This window comes from Myxine glutinosa, chromosome 14, assembly GCF_964187855.1.
Source record: "Myxine glutinosa chromosome 14, kmMyxGlut1.1, whole genome shotgun sequence".
NCBI classification, from domain to species: Eukaryota; Metazoa; Chordata; class Myxini; order Myxiniformes; family Myxinidae; genus Myxine; species Myxine glutinosa.
In genome coordinates this window covers 52,548,037-52,573,399 of record NC_136274.1, presented here as the reverse complement: position 1 = coordinate 52,573,399, position 25,363 = coordinate 52,548,037, and the positions used below count along the sequence as shown (strand labels likewise).

Sequence of the window (25,363 nt, the reverse complement as noted above, 5' to 3'; positions counted from 1 at the left end):
GGCCTGGTTCACTGGTTGGTGCTGGAGGAGGGATTCCATTGTCCGGTCGGTCCCCTTTGTCTGGAAACGATTAAAATAAGAGTAAAAAAAAGGCGCCAATGCGCTTGGAAATATCGACCGATTGTAGCAGGTGAGATCGGTCCATCGGCGAGATGTCCTTGAAACAACAGCAACAACCACCGCCACCACCACCTCTCCACCAACAGCAACATCTTCCACATCCGCAGCAGATGAAAGAGAAGGAAGAGAAAGAAAGGTCGATGGAGAGCGGTGAAGAGAGCGAGGTGGCAGTTCTAACGTGCACAGATAGGACGCCCAAGAAGAAGGACAGGGGGTCCCCGGGTCACCCCGAGGGGGACGTTGACGGGACCATCGCAGACACTCCAGAGGGTCGGCGGACGAGCCGCCGCAAGCGGGCCAAGGTTGGAGCCCCGGTGTGCCCTGCCTCCTCTTTACGTTTCCCTATCGAGGGTTTGGGGGTCGGGGTGAGGGACAGGGGGGTGTCGGGCCGAGCCTGTTACACTCCACTGCATGTAACGTGTGTCGGCAGCTCCTCACGTCGTGTTCTCGATGCGCTTTAATAAGGATTTCTTTCAGATAAAATCTCTAAAAAGACCTCAGAGAATAAATAAATTAACAATGGAGGGGATCGTGCGGACTCTTCTTCACCGCGGGCTAAGGGAACGCGCCCCCGCAACCCTTTGGTGCTCCGTTTATAGCCTGACGAAGGAGCCACGTTTTTCACACGCTTCGTCGATCTTATTCTGTACAATTAGTCGTTCTGAAAATCCGAAGTAATGTGAGGTAAATCGAAACAATTATTCGCGAGACCGTGCGTTTGTGCGTGATGACGTCATCTTCGGCCGAAGCCAACGTTATTCAAACAGCTACGTCATTAAGTGCTTTCTGAAATGATTCCAAGTATCGAGTAACTAAGGTTAAAAATTAAATTGGCTCGTGGGGGAAGGGGAAGGGCGTTGGATTATTTTTTATTTTTATTTTAGGAAATGTCGAAATATTTTATCCGTGACGTCATGCTCATTTCCAAAATATAAAATGACCTTGTAGTGTCCCTTTAAAATGCTGCAGTGTATTGGTTGTGGTCACTGACGGCTTCAGATGGATGATTAGAGGTGAGGGAAACCTCTGGACGATTGTAGATCAATGGGACGGTTAACGGCCTCGTCCAAGGTGTCTGCCTCGAATCTTAAGATGAAGGGGGTGATGGGAAGATGTGAGTGTGAATGTGTAGCACCACTTCAGGTGGTAGATGATTATAATACTAATAGTATATCTGTATGAGGCTTGCAGGATAACCTAGACTTCGAGGTACGCACACTCTACACTAAGCGGTCCAGCCTGGGTTTGAAATCCTGACCTAGCTCGAAGCCGTCATCCTGATGTTTCACCAACAAGGTGATTCGTCAACGTGTGTGCTGTCTCCTGGTCGTCCTATCTGCTGGCATTAATTGGTGAACGTTAAACATCCCACGGTGTTGTTCAGGAAGAGAAGGCGTGCTGTCACTGGCACTCCGAACAAATTCCTGCCCTGACTTCCAGGGAGGCATTGCATCAGCAGCACAGCCAATGATGCTACCCCGCAGCCTTGTGCTGCAGCTGAAAGAAGACGATCTCTGTGTCCAATTTACACACGTACCCTTTATTTTATGCACCTCTAAACCGCTGGATGAAATAACGCGGTAGTTGTACTCCGGGTGTGCATGGGAACGTGCTACGACGTTGGGATGGCCACCTCCAACTTGAATTCTCCTCCCTCCCATTTGTTGCTCCCATGGGGAGTGGGTGTTTCTAATGTATGTAACGATTAATATATGAATCGGTGTGAAGACTCTGGGGCCAGTTGTGTGTTTTGTTGACCCAGAGGTCTGTGTCCTTGGTTCCTTGCAGGTAGTCTGTGTTGTCGGTCCAATTTTTTGGATTTTTCCTTTGGATTTTGTTTTGATCAGGATTTTGTTTTGATCAGGATTTTGTTTTGATCAGGATTTTGTTTTGATCAGGATTTTGTTTTGATCAGGATTTGGTTTTGATCAGGATTTTGTTTTGATCAGGATTTTGTTTTGATCAGGATTTTGTTTTGATCAGGATTTTGTTTTGATCAGGATTTTGTTTTGATCAGGATTTGGTTTTGATCAGGATTTTGTTTTGATCAGGATTTTGTTTTGATCAGGATTTTGTTTTGATCAGGATTTTGTTTTGATCACGATTTTGTTTTGATCACGATTTTGTTTTGATCATTGTCGTTGAGGTGTTTTCTCGTGGCAGCGTGCTGCAGTGATGTACCTTCATTTGTATGTGTTCTGACAATAGTTAAGGATTGTTCAAGTCTGCCTTGGCATCGGATCAAGATGTAAGCAGTCCTCAGAATATTATTTTGATTTAGTTTTTGTTTTGTTTTGTAATTTGCAAGATCACGGTTTTCACTATGCTTCCGCTAAGTATTGTGAACACGTTTTGTAATCTGGCTCGAGTTTAATTTAATATGGCGATCCAATTTGGATTGTATATCTATAGGGAACGACTGCTTTGTCATTAGTCGTTTGGTTACGTTTTACTTCTGTGGTCCCAATTGTGGCAGGTGGAGTACAAGGAGATGGATGAGAGCCTTGCCAACCTATCGGAGGACGAGTACTATTCGGAAGAAGAGAGGAAGGCAGAGAAGGAGCGCAGGCAGACACCCAGTATCCCACCGCCGCCACCGCCTCCTCCACCGCCACCGCCGCCACCTCCCGAAGAAGAGGAAGACAGTGATGTTGACGAGCCCTCAGGTACGTAATCTTTACCTCTGCCGCTGAAGGTGGATGGAGATTATGTTTTCACCCCTGTCTGTCTGTGAACACGATATCTCAAAAAGTTGTGGACGTCTTCAAACGAAATTTGGCAGAGAGGTAGTGTATGTGACGAGGAGGAAATGAATAGATTTTGGTGAAGATCCGGATCCGGCTAGTCGAATTTTAAAAGTGATTCTTCACCATTGTGAGATTGGGTGAAAAGCGATATGTAACATGATATTTAAAAAAAGTTTTGGACGAGTTATAGCTAAACTAGGTGGACGAGTTGGTTAGGTGACAAGAACAAGCCGATTAGATTTTGGTTCAGGTCCGAATCCATATACGGCCTATCAGTGGGTACAAAACATAAACTGTTCAACCTGGCGGAGGTATGCACTCTACTGGTTTATGGTGTCATCAGCAGATGATCTGCACTTTTGATACATTAAGGACTGCCTGTTCACTTTGGTCATTCATATTGCTGAAAACAAAGGTTTATTCGGAGTTTTTATCTCTTAACTCAAACTTGCCCTTTTACCAGAAATTTATAGTGATTACGGTCCAATTCGCAGTTGATTGTGAATGCCTTTGTATGGTCCGCTACTTCTCGAGCTAATAATTGAAACGTAAACGTTTTTGTCTTTTCTCTTTGCTTCAGTAACCAGGGTGACTAGTTCTCATGAAAAAAATAAGGGACACAGGCAAGGGGAAAGTAGACCACCATCGGCTGTCTTGTGGCAGGAAGGGACAGCGTCCATTGAGGGGTCAACGAGCAAAGCCCCCTGAAGTGATGAGGTTTTACTTGGTTTAATACTGGCAAGCCGCGACGTTTTAAGTATTTAAACGAGTGTTTCTAATGTTGGTAAGCACAAACCATAATCGCATTTTCTGCTTTAACGTGTGTGCTGAAAATCAAGATAGGGGCACGTGAGTTAACAGGGCATGGAACAGCGAAACATTTTTAATTTTCCGTTCAGGGATTCTAATTACCTTCGCAAAAGCGGAAGGTTATGTTTTGATCGCTGTGTATTTATTTGTATGTCTGTGTGTGTGTGTGTATGTTATTCGCATAACTCAAAAAGTATTCAACCGAATTGCATGAAATTTGGTGGGATGATTGGTTATTATACGGGACACATTTGATTAGATTTTGGGAGCAATCGGGTCAAAGGTCAAGGTCAAGGTCACGAAAAGGTCAAAATCGTATTTTTGTTGTTCTGTTCCCTACACTCCCATGCCAAGTACAGAACAGTAGCTGCGGCGAAGGTATGCGCTCTACCGAGTGCCCGTTCTAGTTCTTGCCTTGCGTTTGCTCTTACACGAGCCTCAAATCTCTCTCTCTCTCTCTCTCTCTCTGTCTCTGTCTCTCTCTCTCTCTCTGTCTCTGTCTCTCTCTCTGTCTCTGTCTCTCTCTCTCTCTCTCTCTGTCCCTCTCTCTCTCTCTCTCTCTCTCTCTCTGTCTCTCTCTCTCTCTCTCTCTCTCTCTCTCTCTCTCTCTCTCTCTCTCTCTCTCTCTCTCTCTCTCTCTCTCCCTCTCTAGGTAGATCTTTATAGATGGGTGCTCCGATGATAGGTAGAAAGAACCATTTCAATGTACATAAGTCAGGGACCTGTTTAGCCCGAATGTCGGATTAAGTGTATATATTTGACCCGATTACGAGGAATGGGGTGTGTTAATTCCCCTGTGTGTGAAACCTCTGTGATCTATCCTTTGTCCCTTATGGCACTGCACATAAACACTAGTGAGGAATCCCACCATTATGATGAGCAGTCACGTGACAATATATATATATCTATATATATACTAGCTCGCCTCACCACAATCATTTCAGAGGAGTAGGCATCTTTGACCATGTCTGCTGCCTCAGGGAGTGTGGGATGGCAGGAATGGTGAGTGGGGGTCAGTGGTGGTGGGGGAGAGCATCAAAAATTGGGTCTTCATGGACTTTTGGGTCTTTTGAGCCTCCTGGGTATTTTAGGTCTTCAGGGTCTTTTGGTTTGGTGCCTTCTGGTTTGTTTGGTGTTTGGTCTTTTGGTTCTTCATGTTTGGTCATGTGTTTAAGAAGGATGAAAGTGACTGGTTGAGAAGAGTGATGGAAATGAATGTAGAAGGAAGTAGAGGACAGGGAAGACCGAGAAAGACTTGGCTAAAGGTGATGGAAGAAGAAATGCAGGTAAGGGGGTTAACAAGGGGAGATGCAGAAAATAGGGCAAAATGGAGAAGATTGTCATGGGGACCGCAAGGCTAATCCACGCTCTAGCAGGGAAAATGGACTTAAAATGCCTGTTGTTGTTTGTTGGGGTATTTTGGTTCCTCTGGGTCTTTGGGGGTATTTTGGTTCTTCAGAGTCTTTGAGGGTCTTTTGGATCTTTAAGGATCTTCAGGGTGTTTTGGATCTTTATGGTCATCAGTGTATTTTGCATCCTCTTTATACCCTTTAAGGGTATACTCTTTATACTCTTTATACCCTTTCTTTATACCTTTATATCCATCATACCCTTTAAGGGTATTTGGGTCTTTGGGATCTTTTGTTTCCTCTGGGTCTTCAAGTGTATTTTAGGTCTTCAGGGTCTTCACGGTCTTTGGGGTCTTCAGGGTGTTTTGGGTCTTCAGGGTGTTTTGGGTCTTCGGGGTGTTCTGGGTCTTCGGGGTGTTCTGGGTCTTCGGGATGTTCTGGGTCTCGGGATGTTCTGGGCCTTCGGGGTGTTTTGGGCCTTCGGGGTATTTTGGGTCTTCAGGGTGTTTTGGGTCTTCAGGGTGTTTTGGGTCTTCAGGGTGTTTTGGGTCTTCAGGGTGTTTTGGGTCTTCAGGGTGTTTTGGGTCTTCAGGGTGTTTTGGGTCTTCAGGGTGTTTTGGGTCTTCAGGGTGTTTTGGGTCTTCAGGGTGTTTTGGTTCCTCTGAATTTTTAAGGATCTTTGGGGTATTTTGGGTCTTGGGGTCTTTCAGATGTTTTGTGTGTTTTGGGTCTTTTGGGTCTTTAAGGGTATTTGGGGTCTTTAAGGGTATTTTGGGTTTTTAAGGGTATTTTGGGTGTTTAAGGGTATTTTGGGTGTTTAAGGGTATTTTGGGTCTTCGGGTCTTTAAGGGTATTTTGTGTCTTCGGGGTCTTTAAGGGTATTTTGGGTCTTCGGGGTCTTTAAGGGTATTTTGGGTCTTTAAGGGTATTTTGGGTCTTCGGGGTCTTTAAGGGTATTTTGGGGTCTTCGTTTTTTTGGGGTCTTTAAGGGAATTTTGGGTCTTTAAGGGTATTTTGGGTCTTTGGGGTCTTTTGGGTCTTTAAGGGTATTTTGGGTCTTCGGGGTCTTTTTGGGTCTTTAAGGGTATTTTGGGTCTCCGTGCGTACGTGCGTGCGTGCGTAAGCGAAGGACCGAATTCTCATTTGGTGTGTGGGTGCAACCCACGTCAAAACCCAAGATGACCACCACCATGTATGTCTGACACCATGTATGTCTGAACCTTGTGAGCAGAATATCTTGAAAAATAAGCGAAGTACCAACTTCTAATCTGGTGTGTGGGTGTATCTAGGCATAAGGAAGAACGCTATTGAAAATTGGGTCGCCACGTCAAAATCCAAGATGGCCGCCACCATATATATGTCTGAACCTTGTGAGCGGAATATCTTGTAAAATAAGCGAAGTACCAACTTCTAATCTGGTGTGTGGGTGTATCTACGCATAACGAAGAACGCTATTGAAAATTGGGTCGCCACGTCAAAATCCAAGATGGCCACCGCCATGTATGTCTGAACATTGTGAACGGAATATCTTGAAAAATAAGTGAAGTATCTACTTCTAATCTGGTGTGTGGGTGTATCTAGGCATGAGGAAGAACGCTATTGAAAATTGGGTCGCCACGTCAAAATCCAAGATGGCCGCCACCATATATATGTCTGAACCTTGTGAGTGAAATGTCTTGGGAAAATAAACGAACTACTAACTTCTAATCTGGTGTGTGGGTGTATCTTCGCATAAGGGAGAACGCTATTCGAAATTGGGTCGCCACGTCAAAATCCAAGATGGCCGCCTTGCGTCTGCCACTTTGTCAACTCGCATCACTTCACCGACGGGGGACCTAGGCGTAACGCTTGTTTTATTTGAAGAAGACGTTTTGGTCACAAATAAAAATAAACATACAAACATCACCTGATACGTTTGCTCTATTATAATAAGATATACTATATCATCTTCTTCTATTATTATTATTTATTTATTATTATTTTTATTATTATTTATTATTATTATTATTTATCTCTTCTCTTCTCTGCTCTTCTCTTCTCTTCTCTTGTCTTCTCTTGTCTTCTCTCCTCTCTCTTCTCTCTATATTATAAAAGAAAGTTTTTGTTTGTTTGTCTGCATGCGCTAATCTCCTGAACGTTGAAAGATAGGAGGAAACCTCTGAAACAGAAAATTTCGGGACGGGCCCCGGGAAGGTTATAGGCTAGGTGGCGAGGCCGGTCGAGGCCGTTTCGGCCGAGCTGGGCCCATTTCGCAATTAAAAGCTGAGCTGAATTATAGTAGTCATTCTTCTACTGCCACGAGTAAAAGCTGAATTATGGTAGTAAATTCATTCAAAAAGAACCCGGGCAACGCCGGGTGCTTTCGGCTGGTATATATATATATATATATATACATATATATTCCATTCCCACACCACAAGCTCTCAATACACACCATGGAGGCTTTTATCCCCAACAGTCACAAAATAGTGTTGTGTTTTGGGGGTTTTTTAGTGAAATTGACTCCGCACAGTGGCAGTCGTTCATTTGCCGCACAGGGTTGGAGGGAGCTGCCTTCCAGAGCCGACTGCCCCACGATCGCATGACATCGCAGGAAGCTGCCTGCTTTCCAGACATCATCAGCAGCAACATGCAAACGCAGAAATCCTTTTTGTTCATTCGGAACCGCACGGTGGGTTCTTCTTCGCTTCTTAATGTTGTCGCCGGTGGTCTAACTCCATTTCCACCGTTAGCCTTGGTGTCACGGTAATTATAAGTAGAGAGATGTACGAGGGCGTCAAAAGAGGGGGTGGTGAAGTGCAAAGAAAAAATATTTCTGGTAGGAGAAGTTCGTTGAGATGTTTATTTGGGAATGAATGTTCAATGTTCTTTACTTGGAGGTTTTATTTTTCTTGTGATGTAATGGAAGGAAAGTTGAGATTGTCCCACTTTTCTGTTCATTCATTCCTTTGCTTCTCGTGTCAAACTGTTACCCCATTGCTCCACGTTCAGCTCATTGCCTCTTTTTTTTTTTTTAACCTGACATCACCTCGCTCACTCTTCCATGAGCCTCGATCTTGTATTTCAAGAATAAAATGTGAGAAAATGGTGTTCATTTTTATTATTTTCATTGTAGCTTCAGCTGTGGCTGGACAACCCGAAAACGCAGCTCTCGTTCGATGCGACGTTTCAGCAAATCGCTGCTCCTTACAATGGTTTGTATTGGCTTGCGTGATTATAATCAGATATCCATTGTGAAAAGGTGCAATCCGATCATCACTGCATTTTTAGCTCCATGTTTGGTAGATAACTCTACTGTGAGCAAGCTTATGAAAGCAAAATACCTCGATAGAAGGACATAATGAAGTCATTAAGATTTTGGTAGACTCACTCCATAGGTACGTTATAAAACCGTAGGTACGCAAATGAAGTGAAACAATTGGAAAGTTTTGAATATAATGATGTTCATTTTTTTAAGGGTTTATAAACAATACATTATGTTTGACATCATCATGCAGGTGAACCTCAACTCGTTCATCGCATCCACAGCTACCTGGAGAGACATGGGCTCATCAACTTTGGCATTTATAAACGCGTGAAACCTTTTCCAAGTAAGATTGTATCGTCTGAATCCGGTGTTCCGGTATCTTAAAATGTTCTCCGACAAAACCGGTGCGCTTCTTCTGTACCGTATTCGTTCCCGACATCTGATTGTTACCTGCGTGCTCATGCCAGTAAAGAAAGTCGGGAAGGTGATCATCATTGGCGCTGGGGTGTCGGGATTGGCTGCTGCGCGGCAGCTGCAGAGTTTTGGGATGGATGTGACCATTCTCGAGGCAAGGGTAAGCCTTGGGATTCTTTAATCCTTTTTGCCTCATGTTCGTATTTTTTCCTGTGCAATGTCACTGGAAAAGACCTATTGGGTTTGTTAAGTAAGCCTCTCCCTTTTGGACATGGAGGGGGGAAGGGGGATGAAGGGGGAAGGAGGCTTATAGCTGTCTGGTTTGTTTCTGCAATTTGTGCCCCCAATTTTTAATGGTACCCCAGAGTTTGTTTTTTTACACACTCTAGGAATTCTAAACCACCATTCAGGTGTTTCTGCCAATGTCTGAGGACTTTCAGAAGGAAATTTTGCATCAATAATGGGAATAAGTATGTGGGGATTACAATTATTTTTGACCTTCACCTAATTATAAAGTACATGATACAATTATAGACATTTTAACAGTTTTTTTTTTTTACAGTAACTCGACTAAGGTTTGTCCGATCGGAACTAAATTGCCCTCTCTAGTGCCTAGAGCAAGCCACACTTACTCTTAATTTATATCATATCCCTCCGGGTTAAAGGTCAAGGTGAAATGGTGACATGAAAAATAAAATGCTATTTTTTGTCTTCCATGATAAAAGTGTGTGTGTCGGTCTGTGTCGGTCATTGGTTTTTATCTCCAAATGCGGGCTTCAGAGGGTGGAACGGAGCCCTCCCAGGTCTCGATGTATCCACCTTTATGTGTGTTTGTGTGTGCATGCGTAAAATGTGTAATATGTGTCATGCACAATATGTGTGTGGACAATACACTGTACAACATGCCACGCATAAAATGTGTGTATAATATGTACATGTGTATATAATGTATAATATGAATACAATAAAATGTGTATAATATTGTCGTGTCACCAGGGTTAAGATCCCTAGGTGGCGGATGGCCAACCGAGCTTTAACTCCGAGGCGTCACAGCCGAATTGCTGGCGGTGATATCTCTTCAGCACGCGCGGGGAGGGGTACCGAGATCCTTACCTGCATGGACGGACTGCACACGGGGGAGGGGGGGGGGGGGTTATCCGATCCCCACAGACAGAGACGGGACAGCAAAATCCATAATACAAGAAAAGTAGGAATCGACAAATAATGATTTAATGAAGGAATTGCAAACAATTAACGTGAATGTGAGGTAAAGCTACAATTCCTAAATGAGGGACCCTCCATACGGACTCGTCTACAGACACAGGGAGAAATCAATAAAATGTGGTGTGGTGCGTTGGCCGGTACTCGGCTTTGGTCTCCTTACATGACCCTCGAACCCTAGCGTTCGTCGAATGGGTCCCTGAGGCCTTGCGCGGGAATGCTCAGGATGGCACGCAGTCACGCCCGTATCAGCCACCGACCCGCTGAGCGGCAGCCAAACTCCTTCCTCCTCTGATCGTTCCACGCTCCACACAGCTCCGATGTTTCTCAAGCACACACCACACGAAGCACAACCGTCACGAGCCAGCAGCAAGAGAGAAAGAGTTGCATCCGCCTTTCACGCAGCCCGGAACAGAGGGAGCTAAAATGCGACTGATCACGACAGCCCAGAACGAGAGAGCAAAATGGCGGTCGCTTCGCCCTTTTGCTCCATTGCTAGAATGTTCGATGATGACGTCACACTCTAACCAATCGTGCAGCGCCGTCGCATCACCCCATTGTTCCTCGACCAATCTTCCTCCGGGGCGTGGGTTGTTAGGGTTAGGTGTCACGTGGTGTAGCAGCCATATTAGCTTGAAAGCCGATATTTAAAAAAAATCCCTTCTCTGAAACCGCTTCACCAATCGATGTGAAACCTGTCATGGCTGGTGAAAATGTGATATTTGAAAACGGCTGTAGGGATTTAAATCAAACTTGTTAATTTTTTTAGGACAGTGAACGAGGGCATCTACCCATTGTGGGACTATGCAGAGGCATGTTGGCGACAGTCACATTGCTCTAGTTTCACTTTTTGTTGTGTTACAGCATGATTTTAAAATGGATTAAATTGAGATTTTATTTTTGTCACTGATCTACACATAATACCCCCATAATGTCTGGATGGACTGTTTTTTTTTGTTTTTTTTAATTTCTTTTACAAAATAATTAAAAATGAAAAGCTGAAACGACTTCAGTCAATAAGTATTCAACCCCTTTGCTATGACACTCCAAATTGAGCTCAGGTGCATCCAATTTCTTTTGATCATCCTTGAAATGTCTCTACAAATTGATTGGAATCCACCTGTGGCCAATTGAATTGAGTGGACACGATTTTGAAAGAAACACACCTTTCTATACAAGGTCCCACAGTTGACAGTGCATGGCAGAGCTCCTACCACAAAGTCCAAAGAACTGTACGTAAAACTGAGGTATAATTGTGAGTTGGCATAGGTCTGGGGAAGGGTCTAAAACAATTTCTATACTGTTGAAAGCTCCCAAGAACACAGTGAGCTCCATCATTAGGAAATGGAAAGAATATGGAACTACCGAGACTCTTCCTAGAGCTGGCCGTCTGACCAAACAGAGCAACCGGGTAAGAAGGACCATAGTCAGAGAGGTCACCAAGAACCCAATGACCACACTGACAGAACTACAGAGTTCCTTGGCTGAGATGAGAGAAGCTGCTGGAAGGACAAGTCTCTGCAGCACTTCACAAACCTAGGCTTTATGGGAGAGTGGCCTAACGGAAGCCACTCCTGAGAAAAGTGCACATGACAGCATGCCTTGATTTTGCAAAAAAAATGCACGTGAAGGACTCTTGGAGCATGAGGCAAAACATTATGTGGTCTGATGAGACGAAAATTGAACTCCTTGGCCTGATTGCAAAGCGCTACATCTGGCGGAAAGCGAACACAGTTCATCACCCACCGAATACCATCTCTACATCAATAATGGATTGAAGGATGGTGGTGGCAGCATCATTCTATGGGGATGCTTTTTAGCTGCATGGACTGGGAGACTTGTGAGGATTGAGGGAACAATGAGTGGAGCCAAATACAGGCAAATGCTTGAGGAGAACCTGCTTCAGAATGCAAAAGACATTAGACTGTGGTGAAGATTTACGTTCCAAAAGGCCAATGACCCCAAGCATACAGCCAATGCAACACTGGAATGGCTTCAGAACACGAACGTGAAAGTCCTTTAGTGGCCAAGCCAAAGCCCAGACTTGAATACCATTGAAATTCTGTGGAAAGACTTGAAAGACTTCTGTGGAAAGACTTTTGTATTCAACTTGAAGATTGCTGCTCACCGATGCTCCACATCCAGCATGACAGAGCTTGAGGAAATCTGCAAGGAAGAATGGGAGAAATTCCCAAATCCAGATGTGCAAAGCTGATACAGACATACCCAAGAAGATTTGAAGCTGTAATTGCTGCCAAAGGAGCTTCTACAAAGTATTGACTTTCTGGGGGTATTGAATACTTGTGTAAATGAGATATTTCTGTATTTCATTTTTAATTATTTGGTAAAAATTTGTATAAATAAATAAATAAAATTCCACTTTGACCTTGTGCAGTATGAAGTGTTGATCAGTGACCAAAAAAATCTCAGTTTATTCAATTTTAGATTCAGGCTGTAACACAACAATATGTGGAAAAAGTCGAGGGGTGTGAATACTTCCTGAAGGTACTGTAATACACAGCATAAGATATCATGCAAAACATGTGTATAAACCATAATCATGCATGTGTAAATGCAAATCATGAACCCCCCCCCCCCCCCCACCACCTCCAGCTTCAAGGCCAGGCCGAGTACCAAACGTATAACGCAGACCCTCCCACCCGTGGTCCACCAGACCTCTGGCCCCCTCCCGCCCGGATCCGCCAAATCTCGGGCGCTCCCATCCCTGCATGTCCTCGCTTTGACTTGTCTGACAGTTTCTTTTGGACCTGCTTTTACTTCTCGGACGCACAAATATTAGATTGGTTTGGCAGTTGTTTTGTCTCTCTTACTCCGTACTGTGCCTGTGTAAGAATTGTTGTACTGTGTCGAAGGTGAAAGGTGAAAGGTGAAAGGCAGGGAAAATGGTGAAGGGAATTTGACCGGTCCTGAGTATAACTGTGTTTCCATCGGCAAGGGGCCCATTAGCGAATACGGGATTTTAAATGGGGTAGGAGAATTTGGCCTCCTGGGAAAATTTGTTTAGGATTGGATTAATAATGACCGAATGTATCACGGTCACACAGACGGAGACAGACACCAAATTGCGTATTTTACTATGATTATTGTTATCTTTCTAGATCTGAATGCTTCGGCCGAATTGAATTTTTGACCCCGTTTCCTGTTTTTTTTTTTGTTTGTTTGTTTTTTTTCATTCATGAACAACAAATGGATTTGGCGGCCGGACGAAACAATCGCAGTTTGTACAATCATGATGCATGATGCGATTACAATATCAGTGTGGCCTGCACATGTGCTTGCAACATACTTTTTTAGTCATTATCCGTTTGATTATTGATGCAGACTTGTGGTGAACGCGTCGTTTTTCAGGATCGTGTTGGTGGGCGCGTTGCCACATTCAGGAAGGGAAATTATGTGGCTGACCTCGGAGCCATGGTGGTCACCGGATTGGGTAAGTTGCGATCCGGCACCTTGTATCACGACTGCTATGGCTTCCCCTCGTTCACACGTTGACCTCGGCCTGCTTGATGGGATGCAGGCGGTAATCCAATGGCCGTTGTCAGCAAACAGGTGAACATGGAGCTGGCGAAGATCAAGCAAAAATGTCCCCTGTATGAGACCAACGGACAGTCTGTAAGTCTAATTGGGTGCTCTGGCGGACTCCGATTGGCCGTTCTAACTATGGCGTGTGCCAGAGCTCGTGGTAGACTTGGCACGCGCTGATCACCTGCATGATTGTGTCTCGAGGTTTGAACATTAGCCGGATTAATGGATTGTCCGTTTGTACCTCCCTCCCTTGCTGTTGCTGCTCTGGGGCTTGTGGACAATCGAAGGGGGAGAGATGCACGAATGTACGTATTGCTCGATTAACAACCCGTGAACTGTGACCGATACCATTAAAAACTCTGCTTTGATTCTTGACGATTCAGGACCTTTTACCTTTTTTAACAACGGCGACAGTGTTTTGATAATTTGTTAAATATCCCATTGCGAATTGATTTGCCATGCAACGTGTGTACTCCTTTTGTTTGGAATTTTTCCAGTTAATTTGCCACATTACACGTTCTGCACAAGGACAGAACTGTCTCCCATGGTAATGCAGTGTAATAAAGCTGACAAGCCATGCTACCATGCGAATACAGCTCGCATGAGAAATGGAAGGATCATACACTAGGTGTTGGCTCTCACCCGTCGGAATGATAGTGCCAGCAGGACATGCAGCTATTGATGGAAATTCATTCAAATAAATATTTAACAGGGATCTTAGGCTCATAATGGGGCTGACACACACACACACACACACACACACACACACACACACACACACACACACACACACACACACAGTCACCTCCCTTTGTCACACACATGCACACACACATGCACACATACATATACACGCTTACACACACACACACACACACACACACACACACACACACACACACACACACACACACACACACACACACACTTACACACTTACACACTTACACACACACACACACACACACACACACTTACACACACACACACACACACACACACACACACACACACACACACACACTTACACACACACACACACACGCACATCTCTCTGTCTCACAAACACACACAGCACAGTCACTTCTCGGAGTACTCCTAGTACCAGCGACGACACAACAATGGCACCGCCTTCACCCCATCTACATTTTGTTGAAAAGTATTGTTTGTCATTCACATTTGTACACGTTTTAGCCAGTGTTGCTGCTATCTCGGTATCCCACACCATGGAATTTGTTAATTTGTCCAATGTCTCCTCATGTCATTGTCCTGCATGTGACCTGTTATGGACAAGCTTCTCTTTACTCCTTAATAAATAAATGAAAAGTTTACGCCATCCTAGCTCAACTAGAATTCCATCTTCTCTTGCAGGTGCCGAAGGAGAAAGATGAGATGGTCGAGCGTGAGTTCAACCGCCTTCTGGAAGCCACATCCTACCTGAGTCACCACCTGGACTTCAACTTCCTCAACGGCAAGCCTGTCTCGCTGGGACAGGCTCTTGAACTTGTCATCCAGTACGTTGCCTCGGCCTGGGCTGTGACCTGAATTAAATCGGCATGAACTCTCACCGAATTAATAGCTCGCTCATCCATTACAGCTCCATCCAATGTACAAGGTGCTGTATAAGGTACATACCTTGGTGTATATATGTGGTGCAGGCTCCAGGAAAAGCATGTAAAGGACGAGCAGATTGAACACTGGAAGAAGATAGTGAAGACACAGGAAGAGCTGCGCGATTTTCTTAACAAGGTGCTTCCGTCATTCGGGCCTTGTACATTGTGGACAAGCTGCTATTGATCAAATTAAAATTAAACCAGAGCGAAGTTAATGATGCACCATCACGAATCCCCACGCTTCCCACCTAAAGCAAAGTTGAAAGATGGCAAAAAGTTCCACCAGGAACGGCCCAATATCAAATTTTGAGGTAAAAAAAAATCTTCTGTTTCGACCACTGTGATCCGAAATCCCAGCTACTTGGGGTTTTGACCCCTATGATCCCCAAGTCCCAACCCCCTGGGGGTTTTGCAGTATAATGAAGCTAACACGCCTAGCTGTGCTAATATAGCTCGCATGAGAAATGGAAGGATCATACACCAGGTGTTGGTGCTCACCACTTCCTCACCGCCATCCTTTGGTGACTCCCAATGACTTTCTCAGATGGTGGCACTAAAAGAGCGGATTGTGGAGCTGCACCAACAGCACAAGGAAGCTGCGGAGGTGAAGCAGCCACGAGACGTCACTGCAGAGTTTCTGATCAAGAGCAAGCTCCGCGACCTGTCGGCGGCCTGCCGGGTTTGTTCACATTTTCTTTCACTTATTCCTGTAATTATTCTTGTTGAGATCTGCAGAATGGGACGCCCATTCAACATCTGTCCTTCTGGAGACAATTTAGTGATTTAATTTTTGTTGTAGCCGCTGTATCGATCGGTTGGAAGTGTGAGGTGTGGCTCCATCTTGCTGAAAGCATTGCACAACCCTGTCGATGTGGCGCTTCCTTCCTCGCTAATGCAACCCAGGACTTCTGGATAACTTTTAAGTATCGTTCAGTGGTTGTGGTTACCAGTTTCCCTTCTTCATCTTGAAACCAGAAAGGCCTAATGGTGCCAGATTTGCTTAGGGCAACCCATGCAGTGCATTTTCTGGCTATGCAATGGCCTTTCAAGAACCCCATCAGGAGAACCAGAACCCCAAAACGCGTTGTTTTTAGAGTTAACATTACCACTTAAAAAGAAAGTGAGCCTCGTCAGAGAACCTCACATATATACCTATAAAAGGCTAAAATCTTTCTCTGTTTGCATGTGTTCTATGCATGGCCACACCCTTTGTTACAAACTCCAAACTCAGGGTACAAATACAACTTTGTGTGGGGGTTAACATAGGGTATGTGGCCGCGGCCTCACATGGGGATGTGGGGCCAGGTTGGAGGGGTGAAAATTCTCCATGTAAATTTGTATGGTGGAGCATCAACTGCTGGTGGCGGCGGCAGAGGGCATTACAATTTCCTTTTTTTTACCTGGGCAACGCTGAGGTTAAAACACTCTTCACACGGGGGGTTAATTTGGCCTCCTTCCCTTGTGCGCCCCCACCCCCCTTAAACTGAGGGCCGGTTAAATTCCCTCCCCGTTCCCGCCAATGGGGTATATCCTCCCTCTCCCCTACCACTCCCCTCCCTTGTCCCTTTCCTTCCCTTTCTCGCCCCCATCCCCGGGCAAAACCGGATACTTCAGCTAGTTACTCATATAATTTGGATCCGACATCTTTTCCTCAAACCATTCACACATCGTCGCACAGAGTTGTTTATCATTGTCTACGTTTTTGCTTCACTCGTTTGCGATGCAGACCGTACATTTGCAGTTCCTACTTCAGAATTATATTTGTTTTATTCCTAACCCTAACAATTCTCGGATCCGAATCCGGATCTTCACCAAAACCTAATCATTTCGACCTTGTCACATACGCTACATCTCTGCCAAATTTCGTCCAAATCCGTCCACAATGTTTTGAGATATTTTGTTCACAAACGGACAGACAGACAGGGGTAAAAACATAACCTCCATCCACCTTTGGTGGTGGAGGTAATAATGCAAATGATTTATAAAATTAACCCCTCCCCCTCCATCTCTTCTTCCAAATTTCCAGTTTTCCTTCCTGAGAGTTCTCTTCTGTATCCTTTTTATCCATCCCAGGCATCCTCTCCTGCCCCTCATCCCTCCCCCCTCCCCCCACACCCATTGTCCACTTTCTTCTGTCTTGGCCTTCAACTCTGCTGTTGGTGTTTCCACCTGTCTCTCTGCTGGTCCTTTTTGTTGTTTTGATTTTTTTTTTTTTTGCTGTTGTGTTGACGATTATTATTTTTTATCTGTGGGGATATCTGAAACACAATGTCTATGAGGGGAGGCCCAGCACTTTTTTTTGACCACCCTGTATAATCCGAGCAATGACGACAACTATTGGGCAAATAAATTGAGTGTTTTTTTTTGTCCTTTCGAAATGTTTCCCGAGACAAACAAGATCAAGAACAAATATTTTGTGAATGTTTTTAAAGGAGTCGTTTAATTAAAATAGAAGAACTGCATTGGGATGCATGCCAACGGTGATTTTCAAGTCTAATGTTAATTTGGTGCAAAGTGTTCCTGATAACATGTCACGTCCCATAGGAGTACGACGATCTTGTAGAAGCCCAGGTGAAAATGGAGGAGAAGCTTCAAGAGTTGGAAGCAAATCCTCCCAGGTACAGAATCGGGTTTTGTAAACCTTGTACTCCTCTGGTGTGAAACAAACTGTGGGTTTCCTTGAATTTTAATTTGTGTTTTTTGGTTACAGTTTTTTTTATATAAAGATAATTCTCCAATTAGTGGTTTATAAAAGACACTAGCATTGCCTACTGTGATTCCCCGCACCTATCCAAATCACCAATGGATGTGCACTGTGCATGTACCACGTACGTTGCAGCGACGTCTACCTCTCGTCTCGAGATCGGCAGATCCTTGACTGGCACTTTGCCAATCTCGAGTTTGCCAATGCGACACCCCTTTCTACACTCTCCCTCAAGCACTGGGATCAGGTGAGCCTTTTAAAATGGGATTTATTGGACGAGGTGAAAGTTGTTCTGAATCTCCATTTTTTTTCCAAGAACGTTCTTTGAAACATCTGGATAAGCATCAGCAATTGTGAAACAGTATGAAGAACACTAATCACCTCGGGGACGAGGGGAGAAGAGGCTGATCCTTCAGGCTGGTCGTCAAAGAAGGGGCTTGTTCATGAAATGTGTGCGGTCTGTAGAAACCTAGGGGGTCAAAGCATGGAAAGAGCAGAGGTGCAAGACCAGAAAGAAGGCAGTAGAAGACTGAGAGACTACCAACCTGTCTGCAATGGAAAAGTGATAGGCCCATAGACTCGGCTTCGTCACAGGAGATTCCAAAGATCTTGAAGGCCTTTGTTTCCATGATGTCAAGTTCAGGATGAAGGACCTTGTAGGTGGATAGGAGTTCAGGCGTGCCAAAGAAGGACTCTCCAAGACGGAGGATGCCCAGTCGGCAGCTGGCTTTGGAGGCCAACTTTGAAATGTGGTTTACTCAAGAAAGATCATGGCTGTTGATGAGACCCAGGAGCTTGAATGACTGGATTTCATCGAGAGGATTGTTAAGAAACTAGATTGGGGGAGGGATGGGAGTGCCAGACAGTCCTTTCGGAGAGAGATAGTGAGTGTGAGATTAGTCACGATTGAAAGACATATTTCAAGTGTTTGACCATCTTGTGATTATAGAGGGGCATGAGGCTGCTGCCTGTCTGTTGATTCTGTCCATCGAGGTGTTTTGGTTGTCAGGTAGTTTTGAAGGGTCTGTGCTCGGTTTGAAAGGAGCCATTGTCTCCGTGTATGCAGGATGACGATTTTGAGTTTTCTGGGAGCCACCTGACAGTGCGCAATGGATACTCTTGTGTACCAGTCGCTCTTGCCGAAGGCCTGGACATAAAGCTAAACACTGCGGTGCGACAAGTCCGTGTCTTGGCAACAGGTATGACCTCCATTTGTCACGTCTCTTCGACCTTGCCCATCAAAGTTTGATCCAACCGCGTTTTTTGTTATTTTGTCGATTTTGATGGCAGGCTGTGAGGTTGTGGCGCAACACACGCGTTCTTCGAGCCAGAGCTTCCTGTACAAGTGTGATGCCGTGCTGTGCACTCTTCCTCTGGGCGTACTCAAGCAGCAGCCTCCTGTAGTACAGTTTGTTCCTCCGTTGCCTGAATGGAAAACTTCTGCCATTCAGAGGATGGGCTTTGGCAACCTCAACAAGGCAAGTATCATGCTGCACCTTTGTCAGTTCTTCTTCGTGGTGAGACTGTGCTGAAATGTCTAAGTGGTAACTCTATTGGAAATAATGAATGAATAAAATAAATAAATAATGGTGCGCTTGTTCTAAATGGTGTCCCCGCTCCTCCACCCCTGGATGTGCCAGGTTGTATTGTGCTTTGACCGGGTGTTTTGGGATCCCAGCGTGAACCTCTTTGGTCACGTGGGCAGTACCACAGCGAGTCGCGGAGAACTTTTCCTCTTCTGGAATCTCTACAAAGGTGCCTGCACGGGACTCTCACCAACAGGCTCGTCCACACTATGCTGACTTGCTTCCAGTTTCCCCGACTCTTCCCCTTTCCTCAACCCAAACCCCGCTTCTGAATTCCTGAGCCAGCATCGCATCTCACTCATATTCACCTGTCCATTCATTCACTCATCACACGATTCCATTTGCATGTTCATACATTGTGACTGCGTTTGCGTGCATGTGTATGAGTGCACGTGCACACATACACACACACGCACAAACATTATGTTAGTGCTACATCCGTCATGTTGAGCATGCGCCTGAGACATAAAGCCTAACTTGTCATTTTGCCAGCTTGGCTCAAAGATACGATCAATTTGTTTTTATCCTCCCTTTTATTTTCCCCGCTGTTGTGTTGATCGATGTTTGATGTCCTTTGCTGAGATTATCTTGTCTAATCCACGTTCCAACAGAGATGGTCCCGCGTGGATTTACGGACTTAACTTCGATTTGAGCAAAACGATTTTATGGTCGCACAAATTTTTGAGAACTTTCGAAAGTGTATAATTACAAGCAGTTTCACCGACAACCCTGAACAATTTTTTTGTGCACGTTTCTGCGGAATGGATTTTCTTCCCCATCCATTTTGTGACGTTTAGGGAGCGTTGCTCTCATATAACATTCGCAGTTGACCAAGTGCATTTGGGTGTCGGATCAGACAGGATCGGGTGTAGCAGACTACTTCTCTGGACATTACGAATGAACGTCATGGGTTTTTCATAAACAGTTTTATGAACCTAATACCGCTTCCTCGAGCTATATTTGGACGTGCAACCTCTTGTACGCCAGTTCAGTATATCAATACCGCCACAACCGAACTGTCAAAATTTGATAATCGTGGCAGTGTTTGGTGCACCTGGGCTACCTCCACAGTCTGCGGTGCCAGTATTTGCCATCTGACCTTTTCCCTGCTTTTGAAACCGTCACAGTGCCCATCCTGTTGGCTTTGGTGGCTGGCGAGGCAGCAAGCATCATGGAGAATGTCAGCGATGACGTTATTGTGGCTCGAGCCCTGACTGTCCTCAAGGGAATCTTCGGCAACAACGCGGTGCCGCAGGTATGATCGCAACTCCTGGTACCGCCTTTTATGAAGCAGCCAACTAGTGCGTCGGTAATTGCAGTCTGGAAAGCTGCAGATTTATTTTCCGCGAAATTCTGGGACTTTCATTCTCCCATCTTCTTTACAGCCAAAGGAGACGGTTGTGACCCGCTGGAGGTCTGATCCTTGGGCTCGTGGGTCTTATTCCTACGTTGCGGCCGGCTCGAATGGCAACGATTATGACCTGATGGCGCAGCCAATCGCTCCGCCACCTTCAATCCCCGGAAGCCCTCAGGTTAGTGCTGGTTTGGGTTAAGCTAAAATGTTAATGTTCCTTTAATTACAATGAGTAAAAGAGATACCCGAGAGACGTATAATAAAACGTGAGTCTCATTTGAGCCTCTTAATGCGATTCCAATGGATGCGTTGTTGTAAACAAAGCGTTTATGGGAAGGCGGGCAGCATTTCCAGCAGTCGAGGGTGCTCTGCATTATCTGTAGCCATCTGTATGTTCAGATTTGCCAGCGGGAATTGATGATGATGAGGTGAGGAGGGAAATATTTATGTAATAAGAAACGTGTACTTGTGTTCTTTTTGTTACACAGTTCACGTGCAATCTTGAGTACAGAGAGGCGTTTATGGGAATCGCAGACGTTTTATGTGTAAGGACATCAGAAAATGGTGCATTGTCAAGGGATAGAAACCAGGTATGGTGGACGCATGCAGTAGCAAAGGCAGTTGATGAAAAGGAGGTTTGGAAGAGCACAGAGAAGATGAAGGATAGAGGGAGGCAGCCGGATATGCAGGGTTGCTGCAGCTGTATGGGCAAAATAAGAAAGCAGGAGGAGAGCGGTGGATATGGTGATTGATGTGGAAAAGGAGGAACACAATAAGTTAGAAGAGGATGGTAGGAAGAGGATCATCTATAAATTGCCTCGTGACAGGGATGAGGACAGTAAGGACATGAAAGGGGGTACAGTGATTGCGGACGATGGCAGGTGGCTAATAACAGAGAGGGGGCAGTAGTGAAGGTACGGGAAGGCTATTTCGAGGAGCTGTTGAACTGGGGAAGAAGGAACAGTGACCTTGAACTTCCGTATGATGTAGAGGTGAAAGTGGAGTTGGTGGAGAATGTGGGACAGCATTAAAGAGCATGAGAAGGACAGAGCACCGGACATTGATGAGGTAGGTTCATACATGATAATTGCAGTGGGAGAAGTCTGAGTCAGTTGGACGAAGTGACCGTTGAATGAGGAGGTATGAGAGAGGGTTTGATTCCAGAGGATTGGCTAATTGTGCCGATATGGAAGAGGGAAGGGTGATGCTCACGATCTGGGCAAGCACAGAGGCATTACGCTCCAAAGTGACGTAATGGAGGTACTTCCGATTCTGTCCGATCTGGATTCTGTCCGATCGAGATCGATCCGATGATTATGATTATGGAGAGGATTCTGGAGGGAGGATAAGGAAGTGTCGAGATGTAGATGGACGAATAATAACAGGGGTTTATGAAGGGTAGGGGCATAATGTATGGGATGTTCACGCTGAGACAGCTGGTGGAGAAGAGGTTGGAGGTGCAAAGTGAAATGACTGAGATGGATGGGTCTGGAGAAGGCCTATGACACTGGTCCGAGATAGATGGTAAAGGCGACACTGAGATGGATGGGAGTTCCAGAAGCAGGGAGTTTGGTGGAAGGAATGTACAAGGGTACAAAGGGAAGAGTTTTGGTCGATCCTCGGATGTTGGGGGAGTTTATCGGTTAGAGGCAGGGAAGCTCTCTCAGCTCACTCATGTTTATCATGGTGATGGAGCTGGAAAGCAGGAAGGTAAACTTGAGGGGTAGTATGGGGAGGATGTTGTATGCTGATGATATGGCTGTTGTGGGAGATGCATGAGGTACTGGGTGAATGGAAGGATCCATTCTGGAAACATGGAATGAAGAATGGTATGGAGAAGACATAGGTGATGTGGGTCGGGCAGTAGAGAAAATAAATGAATATTAGGTTAGAGGGGCTGGAGATCAGATGGGGAAATAGGTTTGAGTATCTGGGGGGAACAGTGCTTGGTGGATGATAGGTCAGGGGTGCGGAGGAGGATTCTGGTGGGTGCAAATGCAATGAGGGTGGAGGGATTTATGGCAGAGAAAGATATCAAGGGATTTGAAAGGGAAAGATTTGGCAACTTTTGTGATGCCGGCTTGAATGTCCGGAGACGGTGGCACTGACGGAAGACGATGAGAACAACTGTGTCTGGAGGATTGCGGGAGTGAAGAGGGTGTATAGAAGGATGATGGATGAACTGAGGGAGGAGTTTGGTTTGCAGATGAGCTTGATGGGGAAATTGGTAAGAAGCCGGTTGAAGTGGGCTGGACACTTGGCATGGATGGGGGAAAAGAAAATGGCAAAGAGAGTGGATAAGCTTGAGGGAGCGAGGTCGGAGGAAAAGGTAGACCGCGAGCACAAAAAAGATTGGAGCAGATGTTTATAACTGTGACTATTTGTGGTTGGTAGTCACGATAGGTAAATTGTAAACAAATCATCATATTGTCCAGGGTTTTAAGCATGTTTCTTTCATTTTTCGTTTTTCCAAAACGGGATTGGGAGAACTTTATTTAATCCTCATGTCGTGTCCCTGGCAGCCCATTCACCGCTTGTTTTTCGGAGGAGAGCACACTATTCGCAATTACCCCGCGACCGTGCACGGCGCGCTGCTCAGCGGTCTCCGAGAGGCCGGACGCATCGCCGATCAATTTCTCGGGGCACCGTACACCCCACGGCAACAGAGTGCACAATGAAGGGTGTTCGGTTTCGGTTTGGTTGGTCGTTCACCGAGCAACCTCAGCGAGCTCCGAATTTGACCTTTCTATTTGTGCTGTCTGTCTTCTTTGGTGCAGATCGACTCGTTTAATCTGCGATGATGAACCGGTGAACAAACACCTGAATATTGTGGGATTTGTATGTGCAGGACAAGTGCGCCTGAATGACAGTCACACATCCTCGATGTCGAATTGCCGAGTTTTTTTTTTTTTTGGAGGGGTTGAGGGGTGGTTGACGGGAAGAACGGCTGAAGTCGGTGGTGGTGGTGGTGGTGGTGGTGGTGGTGGTGGACGTGGTTCCTTCTGGGGTAGATTTGATGTTCACGACGACTCCGTTGTGTGACCTTTTATCAGGTTTTGTTTACAATCTCAGTACGAATTTTTGGTTGCGATTTGTTGTTTTTTATTCCGATGCTATTGCCCAGCTTCAGTTAATTTTGGATTATTTGAATTCTTTACGCCCTCCTGTCACCCCTCCCCCTACTCCACTCCGTGTCCCCTCTTTTCCTTTATACATACCAGGATAGCGAGTTGCTGGTGAGCTGTATTCTGTCTTATTTTGGGTTTACCTGTATCCTGTCAAAAGGTAGAACTTTTTTGTAATAATTAGAAATATTTTTATAAAAAACAAAAAAACCGAACGAACATGTTGGAGTATGATGGTGTAAAAAAAAATTCAGGCTTTTCGTCTTTTCCCCCTGGAAGTGGGATTCTGAAGTGCAAAAAAAAAAAATGTTACAACAAAGGGTCACATGTATCACAACAATGTGGAAAATGATTTCAGCAAAACCTTGATGGCATCTTGGAATGGAAGAACGTTCCAGAACTGGATTGGTCATTCTCACGTCTGCAGAATCTCAAGTACGGTTTCCATTATTTACGTTGGTCATGTGATGTGATGTGACGGGAATCAACCGTCTTGTTTTTGGAGATTTTTTTTTTTTTTTTCCTGGAGTGTTTTTTTTATTTTTTAAATAAACAAAATGATATTGATAATGTTTTATTTTATTTTTTTAATTCGACACAATTGTGATGGTAAAGTGTGATGGGGCAAAGACATTTCAATTGAAGCGACTTTTTGTTTTGTTTCAGCACTGAAACGACTTTTTGGCAGGTCAAGGGAAATTTATTCCCCGAGAATTGTACTTTACAGAATGCATCATCAGAGCAACTTTCAGGATGTAAAAGTTCAAATAATGGAAAGCTTAAAATACAAATTGGATTCAAAGTTAAAAATTTTAATTATTTGCAACATGAAAGAAATAAAGTGTTCATAAAATCAATCGCCGGAGTATTTTGCTTATTTATATTTGTACGTTGCCTACACTTCTGGTTTCTGCGTCTCTCTCCCCATCTCCTCCTTTCTTCCCCCCACTGTCTGTGTTCCCCTCTCTCTCTTCCTACCCACCTTTCTGCATCTCCCTCATTCTCTTACACTTACACCCTCCCCCCTTTTTTCTCCACCCACCCCCTCTCTTTTTCTCCCTGCTGCCCCGACCCTTCTCTCCTCCTTTAGCATCTCTATATCTTTAGACCTATCATATTTAGACCCCTTCCTTCTCTCTATATCTCGACCCCGCCCCTTCCCTTTCTTCTGTACACAACCACCTCACCCACCTGGATTCGATTTTGGTGAAGATCAGGATCTGGAACCGGTTTTTTTTTTTTTTTTTTTTTTTTTAAGTGATTCCTCACCATTGAGTGATAGGACTAAAACCAATATATAGCATGATATCTCAATGTATGGATGGATTTGGACGAAACATGGTGGACAGGTTGGGCGTGTGACGAGGACAAATTAATTAGATTTTGGTTCTGGTCCGAATCCAGATCCGACCTATCAGTGGAATACAAAAGGTAAACTCTTCAGCTTGGTGGAGGTGTGCTGTCTACCGAGTGCCGCACTAGTTTTTAGCTCACCTGGAACGAAGTTCAGGGGAGCTTGTGCGATGG

At 44.9% G+C, this 25,363-nt stretch overlaps 1 protein-coding gene across 5 annotated transcripts; it reads left to right on the top strand.

The window, feature by feature from the left end:
* KDM1A (lysine demethylase 1A) lies at positions 1–24,693 on the top strand. Of its 5 annotated transcripts, none has more exons than XM_068135850.2 (20): positions 1–434; positions 2,597–2,786; positions 7,564–7,697; positions 8,142–8,220; positions 8,524–8,616; positions 8,741–8,847; positions 13,278–13,359; positions 13,447–13,541; positions 13,742–13,759; positions 14,826–14,968; positions 15,113–15,203; positions 15,612–15,746; positions 17,612–17,685; positions 17,907–18,018; positions 18,838–18,970; positions 19,062–19,249; positions 19,412–19,553; positions 20,485–20,612; positions 20,743–20,889; positions 23,234–24,693. In XM_068135850.2, the coding sequence occupies exons 1-20, from the start codon at positions 153–155 to the stop codon at positions 23,387–23,389; spliced, it is 2,529 nt and encodes an 842-aa protein (XP_067991951.1). In that variant the 5' UTR covers positions 1–152; the 3' UTR covers positions 23,390–24,693. The 5 variants fall into 5 exon arrangements, with proteins under 5 accessions (XP_067991951.1, XP_067991953.1, XP_067991952.1 ...); XM_068135852.2 differs by having other exon boundaries at positions 12–422; positions 19,412–19,526; XM_068135851.2 differs by having other exon boundaries at positions 12–422.
* Positions 24,694–25,363: the final 670 nt, after the last annotated feature.

What these genes read in the sequence shown, in the direction of transcription:
- KDM1A (XM_068135847.2), top strand. Translation starts at nt 153, where the DNA reads ATGTCCTTGAAACAACAGCAACAACCACCGCCACCACCACCTCTCCAC. An exon ending in ACGCGTGAAACCTTTTCCAA is followed by an intron (nt 8,617 to 8,740) that starts GTAAGATTGTAT and finishes TGCTCATGCCAG; the next exon opens with TAAAGAAAGTCGGGAAGGTG. An exon ending in AGTCCGTGTCTTGGCAACAG is followed by an intron (nt 18,971 to 19,061) that starts GTATGACCTCCA and finishes TTTTGATGGCAG; the next exon opens with GCTGTGAGGTTGTGGCGCAA.